Source organism: Dromiciops gliroides, chromosome 4, assembly GCF_019393635.1.
Source record: "Dromiciops gliroides isolate mDroGli1 chromosome 4, mDroGli1.pri, whole genome shotgun sequence".
NCBI classification, from domain to species: Eukaryota; Metazoa; Chordata; class Mammalia; order Microbiotheria; family Microbiotheriidae; genus Dromiciops; species Dromiciops gliroides.
This window is the reverse complement of record NC_057864.1, coordinates 323,942,538-323,964,761: the sequence shown is the minus strand read 5'-3', so window position 1 is coordinate 323,964,761 and position 22,224 is coordinate 323,942,538. Positions and strand designations below refer to the sequence as shown.

Below are 22,224 nucleotides of genomic sequence, written 5' to 3'. Positions count from 1 at the left end.
AAAATAATTTTCAAAGAAATTTTAATAACAAAAAATAATTTTCCCTTCCTTTCCAAACCCCTATGAAAAATAATAATAGCATTTATAGAGAACTTACTATAGTGCCTTATGATAATTAACTCATTTGATCCTCACAACTCTCCCCCCAAGTGCTATTCTTCTTCTTCTTCTTCTTTTATTATCCCCATTTGACAGATGAGAAAATGGAGGCAAACAGGAATTAAGTGACTTGCTAGGGGTCAAATAGCTAGTGTCTGAGGCTGCATGAGTCTTTCTGACTCCAGGCCCTGAAGTCTCTCTCCTGCCACATCTGGAAGAAAAAAGAAAAATAAAGCTTCTGTACAATTTATATGTATGTCAATAGAGGTCAGTTTGGGAATTTGTTTTACCTGACCATATATATGTGTACAGTATACACATGTTTATATGTATATAGTTGTCACATTATAAATCTATGTCCCTATATGCACATACACGATATATGTATGTACACAGGTGATGCAACAGACATGTGTGCCTATGGATACTACGTGTGTATGTGCAACATGTAAATATGTATATGCATAGACTATACACACATAGAGACTGTTGTGTATGTACATATATATGCTATGGATATACATATGGATACTGCATGCATGTGTGTGTATGTATGTATATGATCAAGCAAAACAAATTCCCAAATCAATCTCTAAAAATGTCTAATAGAATAGACAATTACATGTCAATCAACAAGCATTTATTAAATACCACGTGCCAAATTCTGCGATAGGAGTTGGGATTACAAAGATAAAGCATTTCAACAATCCCTGCTCTCGAGTAATTTACATTGGATCTGGAGGAGTCCAGGATCGTGCATGAGTTTAAGCCCCTGCTCTCCCACTCATTCATTCCACATCTGGGAAGAAGGAAATTTCACAGGGGGAAGAAAGGAAGGAGTTCCGTGAGAAGAGGCAGTTTGCTTCCGAGGCGCCAGGTGGCGCTGCGAGAAGTTCCATTTTCTCATTTCCAGGCCGCGTACGCTGGCTTGTCCAAGGTTGGCGCCTGCTCACTCGGCGGCAGCCGACTGGTGAGAAAGCTACTTACCAGGAGAGTTCCATGTGCTGGCGGGTTCCGAAGCGGGGGCATCATGGTATGAGAGAAAGATGGGGGCCAGGGTGACCCGCGCTCTCCGGAACTTCAATCTGGATAACCGTGCTGAGAGGGAAATCAGCAAGGCGAAGCCGTCTGCTGCCCCCATGCACCCCACCACCAAGACCCTGATTCAGGAGGAAATCAAACGTGAGTTGTCCCGGAGGCCTCGGGCGGCCGGCCGGTCCGGAGACCCCTGCCCAGAAGCCGAGGTCTCCTGGCAAAGTCGGTTGGATCGGAGTCAGTTCATTTCAATCCAGTAAACGTTTATTAAGCGCTTACTGTATGCTAGGCATCGTGCTAAGCTCCAGGCATACCAAAAGAGGCAAAAGGCAGCCCCTGTCCTCGGAATTTGCAATCCCATTATAGAAACAGCTTGGAAATAAATATATACAAAGCAAGCTACACGCAAGAAAAATAGGAAATAATTAAAAGAAGGAAAGCACTGGGATTGGGGATGGCTTCCTGCATTTTGGGGTGAAGAGTCGTAGGGTCCTAGATCTAGAGCTAGAAGGGCCTTAGGAGAGCCAAGGACTATAGTGCCCAAGCACCTTTTTTTTTTTTTTTCTGCTAAGGCAGAAATCTAGGCCTGGGGAGGTTGAAATAACCTTCCCAAGGTCACACAGGTAGTAAAGCGTCTAAGGAGAGATTTGAATCCCGACTGCAGCCAGTGCTCTTAAAACTGCACTATGCTGATGAGTCTTGGGTTTACCCATTATCCATGAACTTATTTTGTCCCGTTTTAAGTCTGGATACCTGTATTTGTTCCTTTGTGATTTTGCAGGGTTTTTTTGTTTTGTTTTGTTTTGTTTTTTGGCTTCCGTATTGGGCATGCTGCTGAGGAGAAAGGCCAGAATCTGCGGTGACACGCAGAAATCTAAGACGAGGGAAGTTTAAAATACCATATAAAAGTTGCCGCGCAAACATTTCATGCCCCAGAGTACTTAGTAACGTGTAGCCATGATGACATTGAAACTGTCCCTTACCCGCCCCTTTAATGTTACAAATCCTCCACTGGCAAAATTCTTCAGTCTTCACACATGTGAGTTTGTCCCTTTTCAATGATTCAAGGTGGTGCATGCTGGGAGATGTAGTTCCGCATTCTCTAGCCTGAGGTTTAACAGTGATGCCCTTAATTTCTGTTTCATAGAATCATAGATTAATAGCTAGGTATCAGGAACTTCAGAGGTCATCTTATCCAGGCCCTTTGTTTTACAGATAAGGAAACTGAGGCCCAGAGAGTTGATCCCTGATTCCAGGCCAGCACTTTTGTAATTATTTAGGTTTCAGGAAGTCAAAAAGCATTATTAATAACTATACACTGTGCTAACTGCTGAGGATGCAAAGACAGAAAATTTCTTTGATAGATTTTGATGTCATAAGTATTCAGAACCTTTAAATATGGATAATGGACAAATATGTAAAAAACCAACCTTAATATAAGTTAACTAGTTATATAACATATTTTATGTTATCATATAGTATTGTTATATAACATATATTCTTATATGTCATTATAGGATATATTTTCATATATCATTATGCATATCATGTTATTTGGTACAGTATTTCTATAGGATTTGACACCAAGTACTGAACTGAGTCTGAAACATTTTGAATTTCAGATTTAGGATTTTAAAAAAATTATATGTTTTTTTTTTTGTAGAGAATAGTAATAAGGATGACTGTATAGTCTGAGTAGGTATATGATGTAGGTTTATTTGTTTGTAATTGGCTCTCCTCTCTTCTTCTTCCTTTAGGCCATCCAGAATTAGAGGAAATAGTTAAAAAAAAAGATGACAAGCTGCTCACATTGTTGAAAGAAGTATATGTTGACTCCAAAGATCCTGTTCCACATGTCCGGGTAACTGGTATTTCTATTTATTGGCACTTTGTTTAAACTTTGAGAGCTCTAGATTGTTAAATTTAGTACCAGTCTCTGCCTGTTCCCAAATGGACACTGGAAAATGAGGTAACAGGTAACTGGGACTTTAAGTATGTATATATGTCTCTAAGTTTAGCAGCAGCTTTGTGTTCCATAGAACCCTCAAGAAAAGAGTTCTAAGCAAGAAAAAACAACTTTGCTTAGGCATTATAGACATCTTCAGAAAGGAAAAAAGTTTTATAAAAGCATTGGTTAGATATAATTCCTACAATTCATCTCTGTCAGATTCTCTTGTACTTGTGGGATAGTTAGTGGATACTCCCTGGTGGAAGAGAAGGATGTGCACTTTTCTGCTTTTCCTTTCTTACGGTTTCTTACTATGCCTAGCAAAAGGGAAAGGGGATACTTTTATCCCTGAAGGTTTTTTTTCCTCCAGAATTATGGAAATTGGGTACACAAAATTATTTGGATGGTCACAGTGTATTGAAGAGAGCGTATATGCAAATACATAAGTACATACATGTGTTCCTTATATTTGTAAGCATTCATATATGTATGGACCCATGTGGTATACACATACAATCTTTTTTTTCCATAGTAATACTCTGTTTTTAGCTTTGTGAATGCAGAGAGCACACTAGTGTTACCTTTCAACTATTAGCAGTGCTTTATAGCATAGTTCCTTCTTTTTGAGAATATTTTTTTTTAATGGGAGAAGAGGTAGCACACTAGTGAATAGAGCCAGCCTTGGAACCAGGGAGACCTGAGTTGCAGTCCTATCTTTGACATATACTGACTATGATCCCTTGGGCACTTCACCTCTCTCTATTCTAGGTAACACTTTTAAGACTATAGCTTGTAGAGAAGGTGCTGGCTTGAATTGATAGGAGAAATTTCCTCACCAGGGTGTTCCTTGTACTAACAGAATCACAGATCCAATTCATATACAGTCCCTAGGGAAATAGACTGTGTTCTCTTTTTGTATCATATGCTGTGCTTGCTTTTGTTGCAGCTGTGTCTTCCCTTACCTGATCTGTTAAGGCCAGGTACTGACTTATCTTTTCTATTATTATACTCCCTCACTACATGACCTCATTGCACTTCTGTGTCTCCTTATTGTTTTTTTAAGGTCCTTTCATAACCATTATGTCTTCTGATGCTCACAACAGCCCTTTGTATAGAGTGGGTGTGTGGGTGGGTAGGTAGGTAGGTAGAACAAATGTTTTTATCTCCATTTTGGAGATGGGGACCTTGTAGGAACAGGACAGAATTGCTTGCCCAGGGTTTTAGAGCTGACATGTGGCAAGGCTGGGACTTGTTCAGACATCCTATCCCTTGTCCAGTCCTCTTTCCTCTATACTATACTTTCCACTAAACTATACAGTGATGATCTGGAAGCATGAAAAATCAAGAAGTTGGAATGGTATACCTGAGGTCATTTAGACATGTTTCCTGATTACTCAGATTGAAGCATGCTCCAGATAGGTGGGTAATTCAGGTAATTGAAAGAGATCTTTTTTTTGTTGTTGTTATTGTGAGGCAGTTGGGGTTAAGTGACTTGCCCAGGGTCACACAGCTAGTAAGTGTCAAGGGTCTAAGGCCGGATTTTAACTCAAGTCCTCCTGAATCCAGGGCTGGGGCTCTATCCACTGCGCCACCTAGCTGTCCCTGAAAGAGATCTTTTTAAGAGAGACAGAATATTGTAGAGAAAGCACATTGGACTAGGGGTTAGAAAAATTCAGTTCTAGTCTTAATTCTATTCTAGTTATAATCTTAGAAAAATAATTTTGCCTATTTGAGAGTATCAGTTTCTTCCTCTGATAAATGGAAGTAAAAATACCTATGCTACCTTCCTCACAAGACTGTTGTGAAGACCAAATAAGTAAGGAAAGTTTTTTACAGATCATAAAATATTGTATAGATGTTAGTTATTTTACTTAGAAATTTATATAGGTATGTTAGCTTTCCTTCCACTGGTGTAGATAGAAATTTCTCTTTGCTTTTCCATCCTGTGTGATTTTTTTTAAACCATGTCCTCCCATTCAATTTGCCATAAAAAATCCACTCATTATTTTTTTCCAAGTTTTTTTTTCTGTTTTAATTTTTCTCAATTACATGTAAAGACATTTTTCGAGTTCCAAATTTTTCTTCCTCCCAAGGCCAGCAAACAATTTGATATAGGTTATACATTACTATGATATGAAACATATTTCCACATTAATCAGAACAAAGGGAAAAAAAGTGAAAATAGTATGCTTGAGCCTGCATTCAGACTCCATAGTTCTTTTTCTGAGTGTGGAGAGCATTTTCCACCATATGTGTTTTGGCATGGTCTTGGATCATTGTATTGCTGAGAAGAGTTAAGTCTATCACAGTTGATCATCATACAGTGTTGTTGATACTATTTACAATATTCTCTTGGTTCTGCTCATTTCAGTCAGCATCAATTCATATAAATCTTCCCAGGTTTTTCTGCAATCCACCTGCTTATCATTCTTACAGCATAATAGTATTCCATTACATTCATATACCATAACTTGTTTAGCCATTCTCCAATTGATGGGCATCCCCATGGTTTCGAATTCTTTGCTACCACAAAAAGAGCAGCTATGAATATTTTTGTTCATGTGGGTCCTTTTCCCTTTTTTATGATCTCTTCGGTATATAAACCTAGTTAGTAGTGGTATTGCTGGATCAAAGGGTATGCACAGTTTTAAAGCCTTTTGGGCATGGTTCTAAATTGCTCTCCAAAATGGTTGAGTCAGTTCACAGCTCCACCAGCAGTGCATTAGTGTTCCAATTTTCCCACTTCTTCTCCAACGTTTATCATTTTCCTTTTTTGTCATATTAGCCAATTGGTAGGTCTGAGTTGGTACCTTAGAGTAGTTTTAATTTGCATTTCTCTAATCAGTAGTGATTGAGAACATTTTTTTTCATATGGCTATAGATAGCTTTAATTTCATCATCTGAAAATCCTCCTGAATCTATTTTCCAGGTCTGTTGTTTTTCTGAAGAGTTATTTTTACATTTTTTTCTACTTTTGTATTCTTTTGATTTTGCTTTACTTCTTCCTGTTGTCTCATTAAGTCATTAGTTTCCATCAGCTCAATTCTGATTTTTAGGGAATTATTCTCCTTTTCCAATTTTCCAGTTGTATTTTAAAGGCGTTATTTTCTTTTTCCAAGCTATTGACTTTCTCTTGCATAACTTTCATTTCCCCATCTCTCCAGCCTCCAATCCTAATTGGAGTGAAACAAGATGAACACAAATAAGTAATTTAAATAACAAAGTAATTTCCAGGGATGAAGTGAGAGCTCTAGCAACTGGTGGGGATCAGGATAGGCCTCATGCAAGATATGGCAATTGTCTTATGTAAATTATTGGGGGACTAGGCTGGGTTTTCTAGAATATTACTAAATTACATATTAATGGTGATTGTACCAGTTTGGGCAGTAAGCATTTGCTATTAATTAATATCACATATTATTAAATTATTGACTAACATGTCTCCCTGACTTCCCCACTAGTTATAGGCTTACAAGTCTAAACAATTACATACCCAGCGTATTGAGCCAAGAGGGTGAGGAGAAGACCCATTGAGAGTAAAAGAGTGTCCAGGGAAGAAGAGAAGCAAGCCCCTCATGACCCAGTCTTTTTATCCTCTTTTTAGTAGCATTATTCAGCTCCATTGATTGACCTGACTTGGAGGGTGGTCTAGAGATCAAGTTCCCACCATCTAGGTATGCTTCTTCCCCTAGCAAATCAGAAGAATCAGTCTGCATTCCTTTTGTTAAGGTGCCTGGGCAGGTTTCTGGTGTGAGAGAAGCTAAAACTAATGTCTGGTTCTCTCCTAGAAATCCATTTGTAATAATTATTTTCTCACACACCTGAGCTGAGCACTGAAAGAAGTTAGGAATGGTCTGAGGTTAAGAGGAGAAGGGGGCCACCCTAGGCATGGGGAACACCCATTGTAGACATAGACACAGAGGTAAGAGACAGAATGTCATGTAGGGGAAAGAACAAGTACATTGCTTTGTGAAAGAGTAATATTCAGTAAGCTTAGAAAGATGGGCTGGAACCTGGTTGCCAAATAGTTTGTCATTTATCCCAGAGGCAGTTGGAAACCACTGAAACTCCTGGAGTAAAAGAGCACCCTATTCAGGGGTATTGATCTGGCAGCTATGTAGAGTACAGATTAGACGGGAAAGAGACTGGATGGATACATAAAGGCCAATTGGGAGGCTTTTGCAGGTGTCTAGGCAAGAAGTGATGGACCTTAATATGACTGGTGAGTAAAAAGAAGGGTATATAGCTGGGAGATGTTATGGAGGTAGAATTGACAATACTTGACAGCTCATCGGATGGTATAGTGAGAGAGAAGAGTACAGGCTGGAAGGATAACAGTACCTTTATCAGAAATAGGGAGGTTAGGCAAAGGGGGAGGTTATAGAGGGAAAGATGAGTTCTGTTTGGGCTTCAGGATTAAGGCTCCATATAGAGATGTTCAGTGGTCAGTTGCTGATGCAGGACTAGAGATCAAAAGAGATCCTAGGACTAGCTATATTGTAAGAGGAGGCATCTATGTATTCCTGGTGCTTAACATGATGTATTTACATGATATTATTAGCATGATAGATGTCATAAAATCAGTCATCTACCTGTGTTATTCCCATTGCTTAGGCATTTCATATTAACTTATATGAATTGAACTATTGAATGGAAATTCAGTGGGCTACCAATCTACCCTTTTTCTGTCAGTCTGGGAAATAAGTATTTTGCATTCTCTTAATTTTTTTCAAATATTTATCAGTTTCACTGAAAGGGCAGGTAGCATTCTAGAGCTTAAGACAATAATTACTCTGTCATTTGTGAATGGGAGCTTTTGATTTAATTTTAATTTTTTTTTTGTGGGGCTATGGGGGTTAAGTGACTTGTCCAGGGTCACACAGCTAGTAAGTGTCAAATGTCTGAGGTACTCCTGAATCCAGGGCCAGTGCTTTATCCACTGCGCCACCTAGCTGCCCCCTGAATGGGAGCTTTTGAAGAACATCAGTACTGATATTAAATTCTCCTGTTTGAACTTTAATAAGACATAATCCAAGACTGGTGAGCACTTTAGGAGAGCCAAGGCCCTGGGATTATATAATTAGTGCATCAATGTTATATTGGTAATTACAGTAATAAAGCTCCTTGGTTGTGGTCCAAGATGAACTCAGCTCCTGTGATATATGAGGTTGTATATATGCATCATTATATTCTCGCATACTTGGATAGATCTCTGCTCTCTTTGATGTGAATAATCCCTGCAGTTATGCTTGATCATGTTGTGGAAGGGACCCCGAGTTGTTAAAGGGCTGTGCTTGAAGAGCATCAAATCTGGCAGGTCTTCTGTGTGTTGTCCAAAGGGCAGGTTTCTAAATTTAGAGTCTTATCATCAGAAAGTAGCTATTCCTTAAGGCATGAGTTCCTAACCTTAGGTCTGTAACTTGTGTTTTAAAATATATCCAGTCAGTCAGCGGTCAACAGACATTTATATTATATGACAGGCACAATGCAAAGCACAGGATAAATATAAGGGTGAAAAAAAGATAATCTCTGCCCTCAAGAAGCTTGCATTCTAATAAGTGAGGACAGCACAAAAAAGGAAGCTGAAAAGGGAGGATAGGGGAGTTACCCTGAGCAGGGACATGAGGGAGAAGTGTCATTGCAGCCTGGTGAAAAATGAAGAGATGGCTGGCCCGGGCACCCTCCTTGAATGGAGGTTCTAGGAAGAGTCATCCAAACAGAGCGAGGGTGTTGGCCCAGAGGGTGACAGGGGCAGAGGGCACTTTTGAGGTTTGAATTTGAGGGCTGAAGTGATTTTCCAGGATGAAGACATTTCTAGGGCATCATGGAGAAGTCCAGAGTTTAAGCTCCGTGAGAAGTAAAGAGTTGTGTGGGAGTGTGTGTGTTTTTGTCTGTATATTTGTAACTGTTTTTCAGCATAGTTGTTTTCCTTCATAGCCCTTTTTATTTTATATTTTACATTAAAAAGCATTATCCCATGAATAGGTCAGTATACTTCAGCAGTGTGCCAAAAGGGATGCAAAAAATGTTAAGAAATTTTACCCTAATGTGAATGGTTATAGAATGGATTATTCTTTTGAAAATTTGAAGTCAATGTAATATAATAATTTCTTCATCAGAATGTATATAACATCTGCCAGTGGAAATCTCAATGCCTCAGCAACTTTTTTGGGGGGCAGAGGCGGGGCAATGAGGGTTAAGTGACTTGCCCAGGATCACACAGCTAGTAAATGTCAAGTGTCTGAGGCCGGATTTGAACTCAGGTCCTCCTGAATCCAGGGCCAGTGCTTTAGCCACCTAGCTGCCCTAACTTTTACTGTTATAAAAAGTTGCTATAGACAAAAAAATTCTACTGACCCTCATCAGTTTAACTTGATGTTGAACCTTTCTGCTTTAGCTTGGCTAGTACTCGCATAGTACCTATCACTGGGCCCACGCTTGATGTCTCTCCAGCTTGGTAGGTGCAGCTTGAGGTCCACAGGCATAGTCTTTAAGAATAGGGAATCAGAGTGAGTAGGACTTTGGTAAAGGACAATATAATCCTTTATTGGAATCCTATTCTGATGCTTCATGATGGTGCAGAGCTGACCTTGGGTTCTTGAAGGCTTCGCCTGTGGAATGCAACAAACTGGTAAGTTTTGCCAAGCTGGCAAGGCTTTGAACATGGTCTAATGGTGGACTGCATGTTTGATTTTGAAGGCCCAGTCTTGCTAAGTCCAGAGAGACCCATCATCAGGTTGGGTGAAGGGGGAATAATTTTTTGTATATTTTTATATATAGCAGCTCTTGAAGAAGACAGCCTAATGAGGTACAGAGGGGTTGTGATCTGCATCAGGGAGGAAACATTCACATCAGCACAATTATGAAACTTTGAAGTTATCAAATAATACCTAATATAATACAGTACACGAGGCAGTATGGTATAGTGGATAGAGAGGCAGCCTCAGAATCACAAAGACCTGGGTTCAAGTTTCACCTCTGACACATAGACCAGGTGGGTATGACATGGGGCAAGTCAGCCTCTCAGAGCTACAGGTAGCTCTTTAAGAATGTAAGCTGCTTGGGGCAGCTAGATGGCGCAGTGGATAGAGCACCGGCCCTGGAGTCAGGAGTACCTGAGTTCAGATGTGGCCTCAGACACTTAACACTTGCTAGCTGTGTGACCCTGGGCAAGTCACTTGGCCCCAATTGCCTCACTAAAGAAAAAAAAAAGAATGTAAGCTGCTGGGGCAGCTTAGGTGGTGCAGTGGATAAAGCATTGGCCCTGGATTCAGGAGTACCTCAGTTCAAATCTGGCCTCAGACACTTGACACTTAGTAGCTGTGTGACCTTGGGTAAGTCACTAAACCCCCATTGCCCCGCAAAAAAAAAAAAAAAGAATGTAAGCTGCAGAGCAGTTATTGATCTACATTGATAGAGGGAGATTTCTTACTGGGAGCTCCCTACAGCAATGAAAGATTTCATTTGGAAAGATTGTATATAATATAAATATTATATATAGTATAAATATAATAAAGGGAGAGAGAAGATAAAATGTGCTAGGCAAATCAAACCTTTTCTACCACCTCCTCTCAGACCTAGATGGAGATAGTCCAGAACCCTGAGCCCAGGAATCCCAGCAATAGAGGAGCTCTCCTCCACCCAACCCCCTGCCCCCGGGCCCCTGAGCCACCATCCAGGTAATGGACCCTTACAGAAATATGACTTGGTAACAACTTCTGCAGATGCCGAAGAGCCAGAAAAAAGTATTCTCACTACTTTAGTCCTTGGCACTATCAAATGTTTCAGCATCAGAAATAGATAAGGTTTTGTTAAAAGAAAATTAAAGAATGTGTGTTATTACATTATTCTTTGTCCTTGCATCCTAAGGACCACTGGGCTTTTCATCTGCTTATACCTCAAAGCTATGTATGTTGTCTACCCCTGTTAGTTGTTGTTTGCCTTTGTTCTCAAAGAAGACCATGACATCAGGAAAGTTACGTCATGACTCGAAGTAAATTGTATTTAAGTGAGTCAGGGCTGTACAAAGTCACCAGCCTCACTCTTTCCTCCAGAGCCATCTGGGTCCAGTGGCAAGATAGGTATCAGGACGACTGGAGATGGCCCCTGATGCAGTGGGAGACCTTGGCCTTTTGGCTAAGGACTCTCACAGGTCATAGTTTGCCTGAAGCAATGGCCACTCATTGATTAAGGCTAGGTAAGAAAGGAGGCAAAGAAAGGCCTCTTATATAGCCAAAACAAAACGAAAAAATAAATGAATAAATAGGTTGTTCACAATAAGCTAAAGGAACCAATAAATTAGAGATGTTCGTTGAATCATTTTAGTTGTGTCCTACTTTTTGTTGACCCCATTTTGGGGTTTTCTTGACAGAGATACTGCAGTATTTTGCCATTTCCTTCTCTAGCTTATTTTACAGATAAGGAAATTGAGGCAAACAGGATCAAGTGACTAGCCTAGGGTCACAGAGGCTGGATTTGAACTTATGAAAATGAATCTTCCTGGTTTCAAGCAAAGTGTTCCATCTACTCCACCACCTACTTGCCCCAAATTGAAGATATATTGATATACTATTTAAAATGGTCTATGTTTTGTTTATAGCAGAGATTTAGATAAAACATTGTAAAAGATGTGTGCTATAGACAATTGAATATTTCCTCTGTTATCTTAAAATACCCTAATTAATATTTTTCATCATGCTTTGAAATAATTGTCAAAGAATAACTCCCCCTATGTGTTAATAATAATACATCAATTTAAAGCAACTTCATTGGGATAGAAATAATTTCTACACTAAGTTTGTACATATTTGAATTTTAATACCTGAAATTTCTGAACATGTATAATGTAGTTATTCATGATTTTTCTAATTTCCCATAATGAAGACTTTAAAATTTAATTAAACATAAATGTTATTTGTAGATAATTGGATTTTATTGTCATTTACTCTAAGCCTTTTTTGTTTTGTTATTCAATTATCTTTTTAGTTGCATTTATGATAATATGCAGCTACCCTAGTTTTGGACTTTGCTGAATTTGAGATGCTTACAAGATTTCCAGTGAAGAAATATCCAGTAAACAGTTAGCATTTGGGACTATAACTCTGGGTAGAGACTAGAGTTGAATAGATAGATATGGGAGTCGTCTTCATAGAGATGATAATAGAATCCATGACAGTTGATGAGTTCTGAGAGAGATGGTGTAGAGAGAAGAGGGCACAGGATTGAGTCTTGTAAATCCGTGGTTAGGGGGATGTTGGTTTAGTGAAGGGGGAAAATTAAGAGAGTATGATGTCACAAAAACCAAGAGGAGGGGAGAGAAGGGAGCAAGCATTTATTAAGTGCCTACTTAAGCCAGACACTGTGCCAGTGTTTCACAAATATTATCTTATTTGAGATAATTCCTGGTATAAATCCCACTTTGTTATAGTGTATGATCCTTGTGATATACTGCTATAATGCCCTTGCTAGTCTTTTCTTTTTTTAAGAATTTTTATAAGAATACAAGTCATTCCCCAATTGAGAAAAGGTCAAAGGATATGAACAGGCAGTTTTCAGATGAAGAAATTAAAGCTATTTGTAGTCATATGAAAAAATGTTCTACATCTTGATTGATTAGAGAAATACAAATTAAAACATCTGAGGTACCACCTCAGGCAAAAAAGGAAAATGATAAATGTTGGAGAAGATGCGGGAAAATTGGAACACTAATGCATTGTTGTTGAAGTTGTGAACTGATCCAACCATTCTGGAGGTCAGTTTGGAACTATGCCCAAAGGGAAATCAAATTGTGCATACCTTTGACCCAGCAATAGTACTAATAGGTTTATATCCCAAAAAGATGATTTAAAAAAGGGAAAAGGACCCACATGTACAAACATATTTACAGTAGCTCTTTTTGTGGTGGCAAAGAATTGGAAATCAAGGGAATGCCTCGATTGGGGAATGGCTAAACAAGTTGTGGTATATGAATGTAATGGCATACTATTGTGCTATAAGAAATGATAAGCAGATTGATTTCAGAAAAACCTGGAAAGACTTACATGAATTGATACTGAGGTAAGTGAACAGAACCTGGAGAACATTGTAACAGCAACATTATGCAATGATCAACTGTGATCAACTTAGCTCTTCTCAGCAATACAATGATCCAAGACAATTCAGAAAGACTCATGATGGAAAATGCTCTCCACATCCAGAAAAAGAACTGTGGAGTCTGAATGCAGACAGAAGCATACTTCTTTCACTTTATTTGTTGGTTTTTTTTTCTTTCTTGTGGTTCTTCCCTTTTGTTCTGATTCTTTCAAAATATAATGTGGAAATATGTTTAACATAGATTGTACATATGTAACCTATATAAGATTGCTTGCTATCTTGGGGAAGGTGGAAGGAAGGGAGAGGAGAAAAATTTGGAACTGAAAATCTTACAAAAATGAATATTGAAAACTTTAAAAATACTATTGTTTATTTAAAATAATAATTTTTAAAAGCTTGTATTTTATTTCAAAAATTTCCATTGATAGTTCATTAGAGAAATTGGGATATAGTTTTCTTTATCTGTTTTTGTTCTTCCTGGTTTAAGTATCAGCACCTTATTTGTATTGTAAAATGAATTTGATAGGAGTCCTTCTTTGCCTATTTTCCCAAATAGTTTGTATAGTATTGGGGATTAATTGTTCTTTAAATGTTTGGTAGTATTTACTTGTGAATCTATCTGGCCCTGGAGATTTTTTTCTTAGGAGTTCATTGATGGTTTAGTCAATTTCTTTTTTTAAGATGGAGTTAATTAAGTATTCTATTTCCTCTTTTATTAATATGGGGAATTTATATTTTTGTAAATATTCACCCATTTTGCTTACATTGTCAGATAATTGAGCAACATAGCTCCTAATCATTACTTTAATTTCCTTTTCATTTGTGGTTAATGTCCCACTTTCATTTTTGATACTGGTAATTTGGTTTTCTTCTTTCCTTTTTGAAATCAAATTAATCAATGGTTTATTTACTTTATTGTTATTGCTGTGTTGTTGTTGTTTTTTTTTTTTTACTAAAACCAGCTTCTAACTTCATTCATTAATTTATGGCTTTTCTTTCAATTTTATTAATCTCTCCTTTGATTTTCAGGATTTCCAATTTGGTGTTTAATTAGGTATTTTTACTTTCTTTTATAGTTTTTTCTACTTGCATGCCCAATTTATTGATGTTTTTATTTTTTTGGATATCATTCCATCATAGTCAACTCATATGTTCAACTATGTATATGTATATATAGAAGTCTTTGCGGGGGCAGCTGGGTGGTGCAGTGGATAAAGCACTGGCCCTGGATTCAGGAGGACCTGAGTTCAAATATGGCCTCAGACACTTGACACTTACTAGCTGTGTGACCCTGGGCAAGTCACTTAACCCTCACTGCCCTGCCCTCCCCCTCCCCCCCAAAAGAAGTCTTTATATACTCCTTCTAATTATCCCAAAGTGATAGAGTTCTTAAGAGTTACAAGTGTCATCTTCCCCTGTAGGAATATAAACAGTTTAACTTTATTTGCATCCCTTATGTTTTCTTTTTCTGCTTTACCTTTTTCTGCTTCTCTTGAGTTCTTTGAATTGTGTTAACAATTGAGTTAAAGAACAGTTAATCACAACTATTATACAAACTATTTGGGAAAATAGGCAAGGAAGGACTCCTATCAAATTCCTTTTACAACACGAATATGGTGTTGATACTTAAACCAGGAAGAGCAAAAATAGAGAAAGAAAACTATATACCAATTTCCCTAATGTATATCAGTGGAAATTTTTGAAATAAAGTACTTCTGTTTAGCTCTGGTCTTTTCATTAGTAGTCCTTAAAAGTCTTTAAATACCTATTTTTTACCCCTGAAGGAGTACACTAGGTTTCTCTGGGTAGGTGATTCTTGGTTGTAATCCTAGCTCCTTTGCACTCTAGAATATCATATTCCAAACCCTTCAGTCCTTTAATGTAAAAGCTGTTAAATCTTGACTGTGGATGCACAATATTTGCATTGCTTCTTTCTGACTGCTTGCAGTATTTTCTCCTTGGCCTGGGAGCTCTGGCAATTGTTTCTAATATTCCTGGGAATTTTTATTTTAGGATCTCTTTTAGGAGATTACCATTGTGTTTTTTTCAATTTTGATTTTACCCTCCGGTTTTAGAATCAGGGCAGTTTTCCTTGATAATTCTTTAAATGGGGCAGCTAGGTGGCACAGTGGATAAAACACTGACCCTGAATTTAGGAGGACCTGACTTCAAATCTGGCCTCAGACACTTGACACTTAACAGCCGTATGACCTTAGGCAAGTCACTTTAACCCTCATTGCCCCACAAAAAGAAAAGAAAAAAAGATAATTTCTTTAAATATGTTGTTCAGTCTCATTTTTTGATCATAGCTTTCAGGTAGTCTAATAATTATTAAATTAATCCCTCTTGGATCTTTTTTCCAAGTCAGTTGTTTTTCTGATGAGAAATTTCACATTTTCTTCTATTTTTTCATTCTTTTGATTTTTGTTTTATTGTTTCTTTATGGCTTATGGAATCTTTACCTTCTACTTGCCTTATGTTTTGTTTGCTTTTTTTCTTTCTTTTTTTTTTTTTTTTAGTGAGGCAATTGGGGTTAAGTGACTTGCCCAGGGTCACACAGCTAGTAAGTGTTAAGTGTCTGAGGCCGGATTTGAACTCAGGTACTCCTGACTGCAGGGCCGGTGCTCTATCCACTTTGCTACCTAGCTGCCCTTGCCTTATGTTTTTTTTTTTATTTAGAGAATATTTTATTAGTTTCTGTAATCAAACCCATGTAAATAAGACCTTAAATATTTAATACAGTGTGTTACCCCTGTACAAATGGGAAAAAAAATGAAGTTTAACGTTTCTAGACCAATATGGCTGTTAATTTCTGTACAATGCCAACTCAACACAGTACAAGTGGGATACTTTTTCCAAAGTTGACATCACAGCTAAAGTTTCCAAAAATTCAAATTATATATATATATATATATTTATATAAAAAGATAACCAATAGCAATTTGCTAGGCATCAATAGCAGCAACAGCCTTTCCAGGTTCTGCAGTCATCGAACAAAATTATACACATTAGCCTTTCAGCTCACTGTTTCCAAAACAAAACCCCCTGAAAACACCCCCCTCCCCCCACAAAGAAAATTTTAAAAAAATCCCAGAAAAACAGCATTCTGTTACTGATGTGGTACCTGGCGCCTTTTCTTAGCTTCTCAATCATCATCTGGAAAAAACAAAAGTCTATCTAGAAGAACGTCATTAAAAACAGCTCTGGCACAGCACGGTCACTACTACGTATCATAAGCAGGTACAGGATATGTTACATTCACAGAAGTATAATACAGTACTGCCCTACAGCTATAATACTAGAGGATACAATTAAAAATTGCCTTATATTTTTAAGGAATTATTTTCTTCAGTGAGCTTTTATACCTCCTTTTCCATTTGGCCAATTTTACTTTTTAAGGAGTTTCATATGGTGAATTTTTGTACATTTTCTCCCCAGTTTTTCATGCTTCATTTACTACTTTTTGAATTTTTTTTCTCATTCTCTTGCATTACTCTCATTTCTTTTCCCGTTTTTTCTTCAACCTCTCTTATTTGATTTTTTAAAAAATCTTAAGCTCTTCTTGGCATTCTTTTTAGGTCTAATGCCAAGTCATGGTTTTCTTCAAGGTCTTAGACATAGTTGTTTTGACAATTTGTGCTTTGATTCTTCCTGTCACCATAGTAACTTTCTATGGTCAGGTTCTTTTTTTTTTTTTTTGTCGTTTTTTTGCTCATTTTTCTAGCCTATTTCATGACATTTTGCTTAATATTAAAGTTTTTCTTTGATCCTGGAGTAGAGAGGGCACTGTTCCAAGCTACTTTTACTGGATCTTAAGGCCTTTCTGCCGGCTTGCATGGGAATCGGGGCATGGAGGTGGCCTAGGCCTCAGTACTGGCTCAGTACTGTAGGGTATTGCTGCTTTCCTGCCCAGGGAGTGGTAGGGCCTTGCTGCCAGGGGGTCCTTGATGCCAGGGGGGCCTCACTGTTGGCTTACACTTGGGAGCAGGGCTTCCCTGCTGGCCCTAGGGTGTATCGCTGGCTTGCTTGGATGCCGCCTGTGTTGAACAGTGCTCCCCTCACATCCTGGTGAAACAGACTTTTCCTGCTTAAACTCCAGGTTGTCCGGGGCTGGAAAACCACTTTCTGATTCAAAATGTGTTTTGAGGCATTATTCCAAAGTTCTTTAGAGGGGAATCTGAGAGATCCCAGGCAAATTTCTGCCTCACCCCACTATTTTCCGTTGCCTTTTTCAGATTAATATTCTTATGACATAGGCCCAACATATGACTCTCCTGTTAAAAAAATCAAATGTTCTGTTGCTTCCTGGATAAAATATAGTATCCTCAGTCTGGGATATAAAGCCTTCCATAGTCTGGCTTCCTTCTACCACTTAGAAGAAGCAATATCATGTAGTGGATAGAGTGTTGTAATTGGAGTTAGGAAGACCTGGGTTCCAATCCCACTAGCTTTGCAACCCTGGACAAGTTTTTGGGTTCCACTTTCCTCACCTATAAAATGAGGGAGTTAGATTTAATTACCTCAATAGTCTCTGCCAGGTCCAAATTAATGATAGTATAATGATTAAGTAAAAGAAGCATTAAGTGCTTTCTGCATGCAAAGACATGTGCTAAGTAACAAATAAAAAAGCAAGACAGTAGCTCATCTAATTGGGGTAAGGGGGGGCGGGGAGATAACACATATAGGATATTTTGGTTCCCATGGTCTTACATGCTTGGGGTGCCCTCCCTCCTTCCACTTCTTGTTTGTTTGTTTTTTTGGTGAGGAAGTTGGGGTTAATTGACTTTCCCAGGGTCACACAGCTAGTGTCAAGGGTCTGAGGTCACATTTGAACTCAGGTCCTCCTGAATCCAAGACCGGTGCTCTATCCGCGACGCCACCTAACTGCCCCCCTCCTTCCACTTCTTAGAACCCTTCAATTCCTTCAGAGTTTAGCAGTGATTATATCTTCTCAGTGAAGCCTTCCATTTCTCCTTTTCCTATCCCAATCTGTTAGTGCTCTCTCCTTTGTCAGAGTATCTTTTCTCTAACTCATCTCTGTACATGTTTTAATCCCTCAAAAAAAAATGCTACCTCCTTGGGAGCAGCAACTATTTGTCATTTTTGTCTTTATTCCCTCATTGTCAAGCACAATGTCTGACATGTAGTAAGCTCTTAAACGTTTACTGAGTTGAATTGCATTCCTAAGAGAACATTGCGGTTAAAAATATGTGCTTGTGCAGCAGGGAGAAGTTTGACTGAAAAAAAACCCCAAACTGAAATTTTCCAAATGTAAGCCAGCCTACTTCCTCTTCCTATTTATGTCTCAGCCCAGCTTATTGTCCATCTGCAGTGTCTGTCAAAGATGTATGTGCTGATAGACAAATTTAATGAATTGCCCATTTAACTGCAAAGTCATAATCTAGGTCATATGCATCCTCTACCTCTGGTTTTTCCTGTGTGAATTGATGTGCCTATCACCTGTGAGAGGCTGTGGGATCTCATTAAAGAGGCCTCCACATATTTTAAGGATGATGTCAGTAGAAGAGTTTAAAAATCACATAGTTTTTCGTTGTGGCTCACTGAAAAAAAAGTATTTTTTTCTAAATGTATTTGTTTTATTCTGAACAGAAACACTGAACAAAATGAGCATTTTCATGTACAATATAATGGTAGGTAAAATGCATATAGCTCTTTGAGGTTTACATATATTTCATTTGGTCCTCACAAGAACCCTGTAAGATACATAGGTGCTATCATTTATTTTCTTTTTTACAATTCAGGAAACTGAGGCCAAGAGGTTAAATGATTTTCCCAGGGGTCATCTAGCTAGTAAATATTTGAGGCTGGATTTGCACTCAAGTTTGCTGGATCCCAAGTCCAGCACTAACCATTTAGCCACCTATCTGCCTGGAGAACATTAGAGGGGGTATTGTATGTGGTGATACTATGAATCTGTTACGTACAGCTTGCTTTCCCTTTTAAGTATTGGGGCATGATCCTACATATCCTTGCAATAAAACTCACTTAACTTTGTAACCCTAAGTATCAAGTACATAATAAATATGTTTAACTTTCACAGCTGTCCCACACACCTGTACTTGCTTCTGGCCTTCTTTCTGATCTCTTCTGTGAATTTTTAGAAAATGCTTCAGTGACCCATGAAAGAGTATTTTATGATAGCTTTAGCTATTTACTAGAGTCTTAAAGCTGACATTTACCTTCAGATGAGGGACACTTGTAAGTCAAGCAACATAGCAGTATTTGCCAGGTAGAGAGGCGAGGACCAAAACAAAAATCGGGGGGAAAAACAGACAATGATGTTTATGACCATCTACAAATGTTTGTTTAATTCTTGGTGTGAGATGGCTGTCCCAAATAGTGATAACTGAAAGCACTGAACTATGTGGGTGGATGATCACCTTCTTGTGAAATAAACTGGAAGACCTACAAAAATGATAACTAAATAGAAGAATGACTCCCAGTCTCTTGACTGATTGACTGACTGTCCATAGATCTGAAAGGTAGTTTATTCCTTGTTCCTCTGATTTGATTATGATGCCATCTTTTATCCATTAGGAGTTTACCTTGATATATAGCACCTACTGTGTGCTAGACTGGTTTCCAGTTTTCCCAGTAGTTTTTGTCAAATAGTGAATATTACCCCAGTTAGTGGGATCTTATCAAACACTACATTACTGTTTTTGTTTACTTGAGTTTGTTGCGTGCTTCATCTTTTCCCTTGATAAACCTCTCTATTTTTTAACCAATGCTAAATCATTTTAATGGTTGCTATTTAGCACAGTAGTTCAGTATCTGATATTGCTAGGTCCCTTTCCTACTTTTTTTTCATTACTTCCCATGAGATTCTTGACCTTTTGTTCCTCCAGATGAATTATGTGTGTTTGTATGTGTGTATGTATATGTGTATATATAGGTAATATTGTTTTTTATTATATTGGCACTGCCTAACCATGAGCAATTAAATTGTTCAGTTATTCAGGTCAATCTTTATTTCTATAAAGAGCATTTTGTAGTTTAATTCATATAGTCTTGGGTATGTCTTGGTAAATAGATTCCCAAATATTTTATATATTTTATTATTACTTTAAATAAAATTTTTGGTTTTGTTGGTAATGTGCCATTGATTTACATGGATTTATTTATGTTTTGCAACTTTGCTAAATTTCTTTTGATCCATTCAGCATTTATATGCAATTATGGTTTTTTGTTCTTTGAATATGGAAAGATCATGTTTATTGTTATTTCATAATAAAGTTCATGATTTAAAAAAGAAAGAATTTTAATACCTGAAAGGAGAAAAGAAGGTTCATGGAAGAAATATAATCCTGCTTCAGTGGTGGGACTAGTTAGAATAAATGGTGCTAATTTACATGAAATAATAAAACTAAAGACTAACAAAAGCAACATTGACCAAGGATTTAATGTCTTATAATGAGAATTGTGGTTTTGGAAAGGAATTAGGAAAGGGAGAGAAGAAAAAAGATGGCCATCTGACAATCAGTTAATCAGTTCCGTTCATGGAGTAGCTTGTTAAATATCTACTGCGTTTTAAGGACTGTGCTAGATGCTAAGAACACAAAGATAAAAACAAGAAATTCCTGTCCTCAAGGAGTCACAATCTACAGGTAAGAAATTACACGTACACAGTTGTACACATAAAGTGGTTTTTTACAATATTTCAGGGCATAGAGTACATTTGCAACTATAGTTTTTCAGTAGAAGGTGAGTCCTGCAAGGATTCAAAGATATTGAGATAAAAGTAGAGTGTTTCAGGCTTGGAGGTACAGCTTGTACAAAGTCACACAAGTGGGAGCTAGAAAGTCATGTATGAGGAGCAACAAAAAAACATAACAATAGATGATGCTCTTCTCTTCCTTCCTAATAAATCTTTCTCTTCTTCTGCCGCAGGTGAAAGATACCAGTATACCTCACTCAACGGAGCTCAGACTTCTAAAAGGCAATCACTTTAACCTCATGTCTTCCGAGAACATTCCCAAAGGCAAAATTTCTGTGGTGGAGGCTCTCACACTACTTAACAATCATAAACGTTTTCCTGAAACGTGGACTGCAGAGAAAATAGCCCAGGAATATTATCTAGAACCGAGAGATGTGAAATCCCTTCTCACATTTTTCATTGCTTTTGATGTAAAGCTCTTTCCTGACAATAACAAAAAGAAAGCTATATCATCTAAGTGAAAGAAGCCATCAGAAGCATTTTCCACCATGCTCCCTACGTATGCCCTCGTCTTATTCTTCGCCTCCTGAATGCATTAAATTATGTTGTCATTTGACCAAGTGATTACAGTTCTCTCTTTGTGACTGAAAACTTTTATTTAATGAGCAGCTAATTGTGTCAGGCTGCTGGTCTAGCAGGAAATGTTTTGACAATATTTCATTCTGCTGTATTCTATCATGTGTATATCCAAATGAATGAGCTCAACATTAATGTGTTCCTTAGAAGTGGGAAAAGCAGGCTCTTATTTTTAGGCATAGCAAGTGACCAGTTCTGAAGTGGTCCCACTCTCTTGGGATATGTCTGAGAGTGTATCTAAAATTAAAGAAAAATTTTTTTGTCTTCCGATTTGGGTGTAAAGTGCATTCTTCCCCAGGTTGATAAAGATGAGTCTTACAGCTGTGGCATTTAGCCTCAGAAGAGGGATACTTGGAAAAATAATAAGATAGTAGCATATCCAAGACAGAGAAAGAGAATCAAGATAAAAATCAACAAAAAAGAGAATATTATGCTTACAAATTACCTTTTATTGGTTGCTTTATAGGATGGAAGAGAGAAAGAGGTTTAAGATTTTTGTCAATTGGATTTTTAACATGAAATGTTTGATTTCTAAATTGTGTTAATTGGGACTATAAAACGTGTGACATTTAATTTTAGATATACAGAGTTTGGCTAAGGAAAAGGTTTTGGTGTGGTATGTAAGAGAAGTGCCTGAAAAGGAACCACATCTGGATTTAACCTCTAACAATGAGTATTTTTTTTTTTCCTGAAAGGTGTCCCGGATTCTATATCCCAGAAAAATAGCTGCATTACT

The 22,224-nt window shown here is 37.8% G+C and overlaps 1 protein-coding gene across 1 annotated transcript; it reads left to right on the top strand.

Annotated features, from left to right (window-relative positions):
• The first annotated feature begins 1,041 nt into the window (after positions 1-1,041).
• Positions 1,042-21,758, top strand: NDUFAF4 (NADH:ubiquinone oxidoreductase complex assembly factor 4). Its single transcript, XM_043962654.1, has 3 exons — positions 1,042-1,281; positions 2,892-2,995; positions 21,086-21,758. The coding sequence occupies exons 1-3, from the start codon at positions 1,146-1,148 to the stop codon at positions 21,371-21,373; spliced, it is 528 nt and encodes a 175-aa protein (XP_043818589.1). The 5' UTR covers positions 1,042-1,145; the 3' UTR covers positions 21,374-21,758.
• Positions 21,759-22,224: the final 466 nt, after the last annotated feature.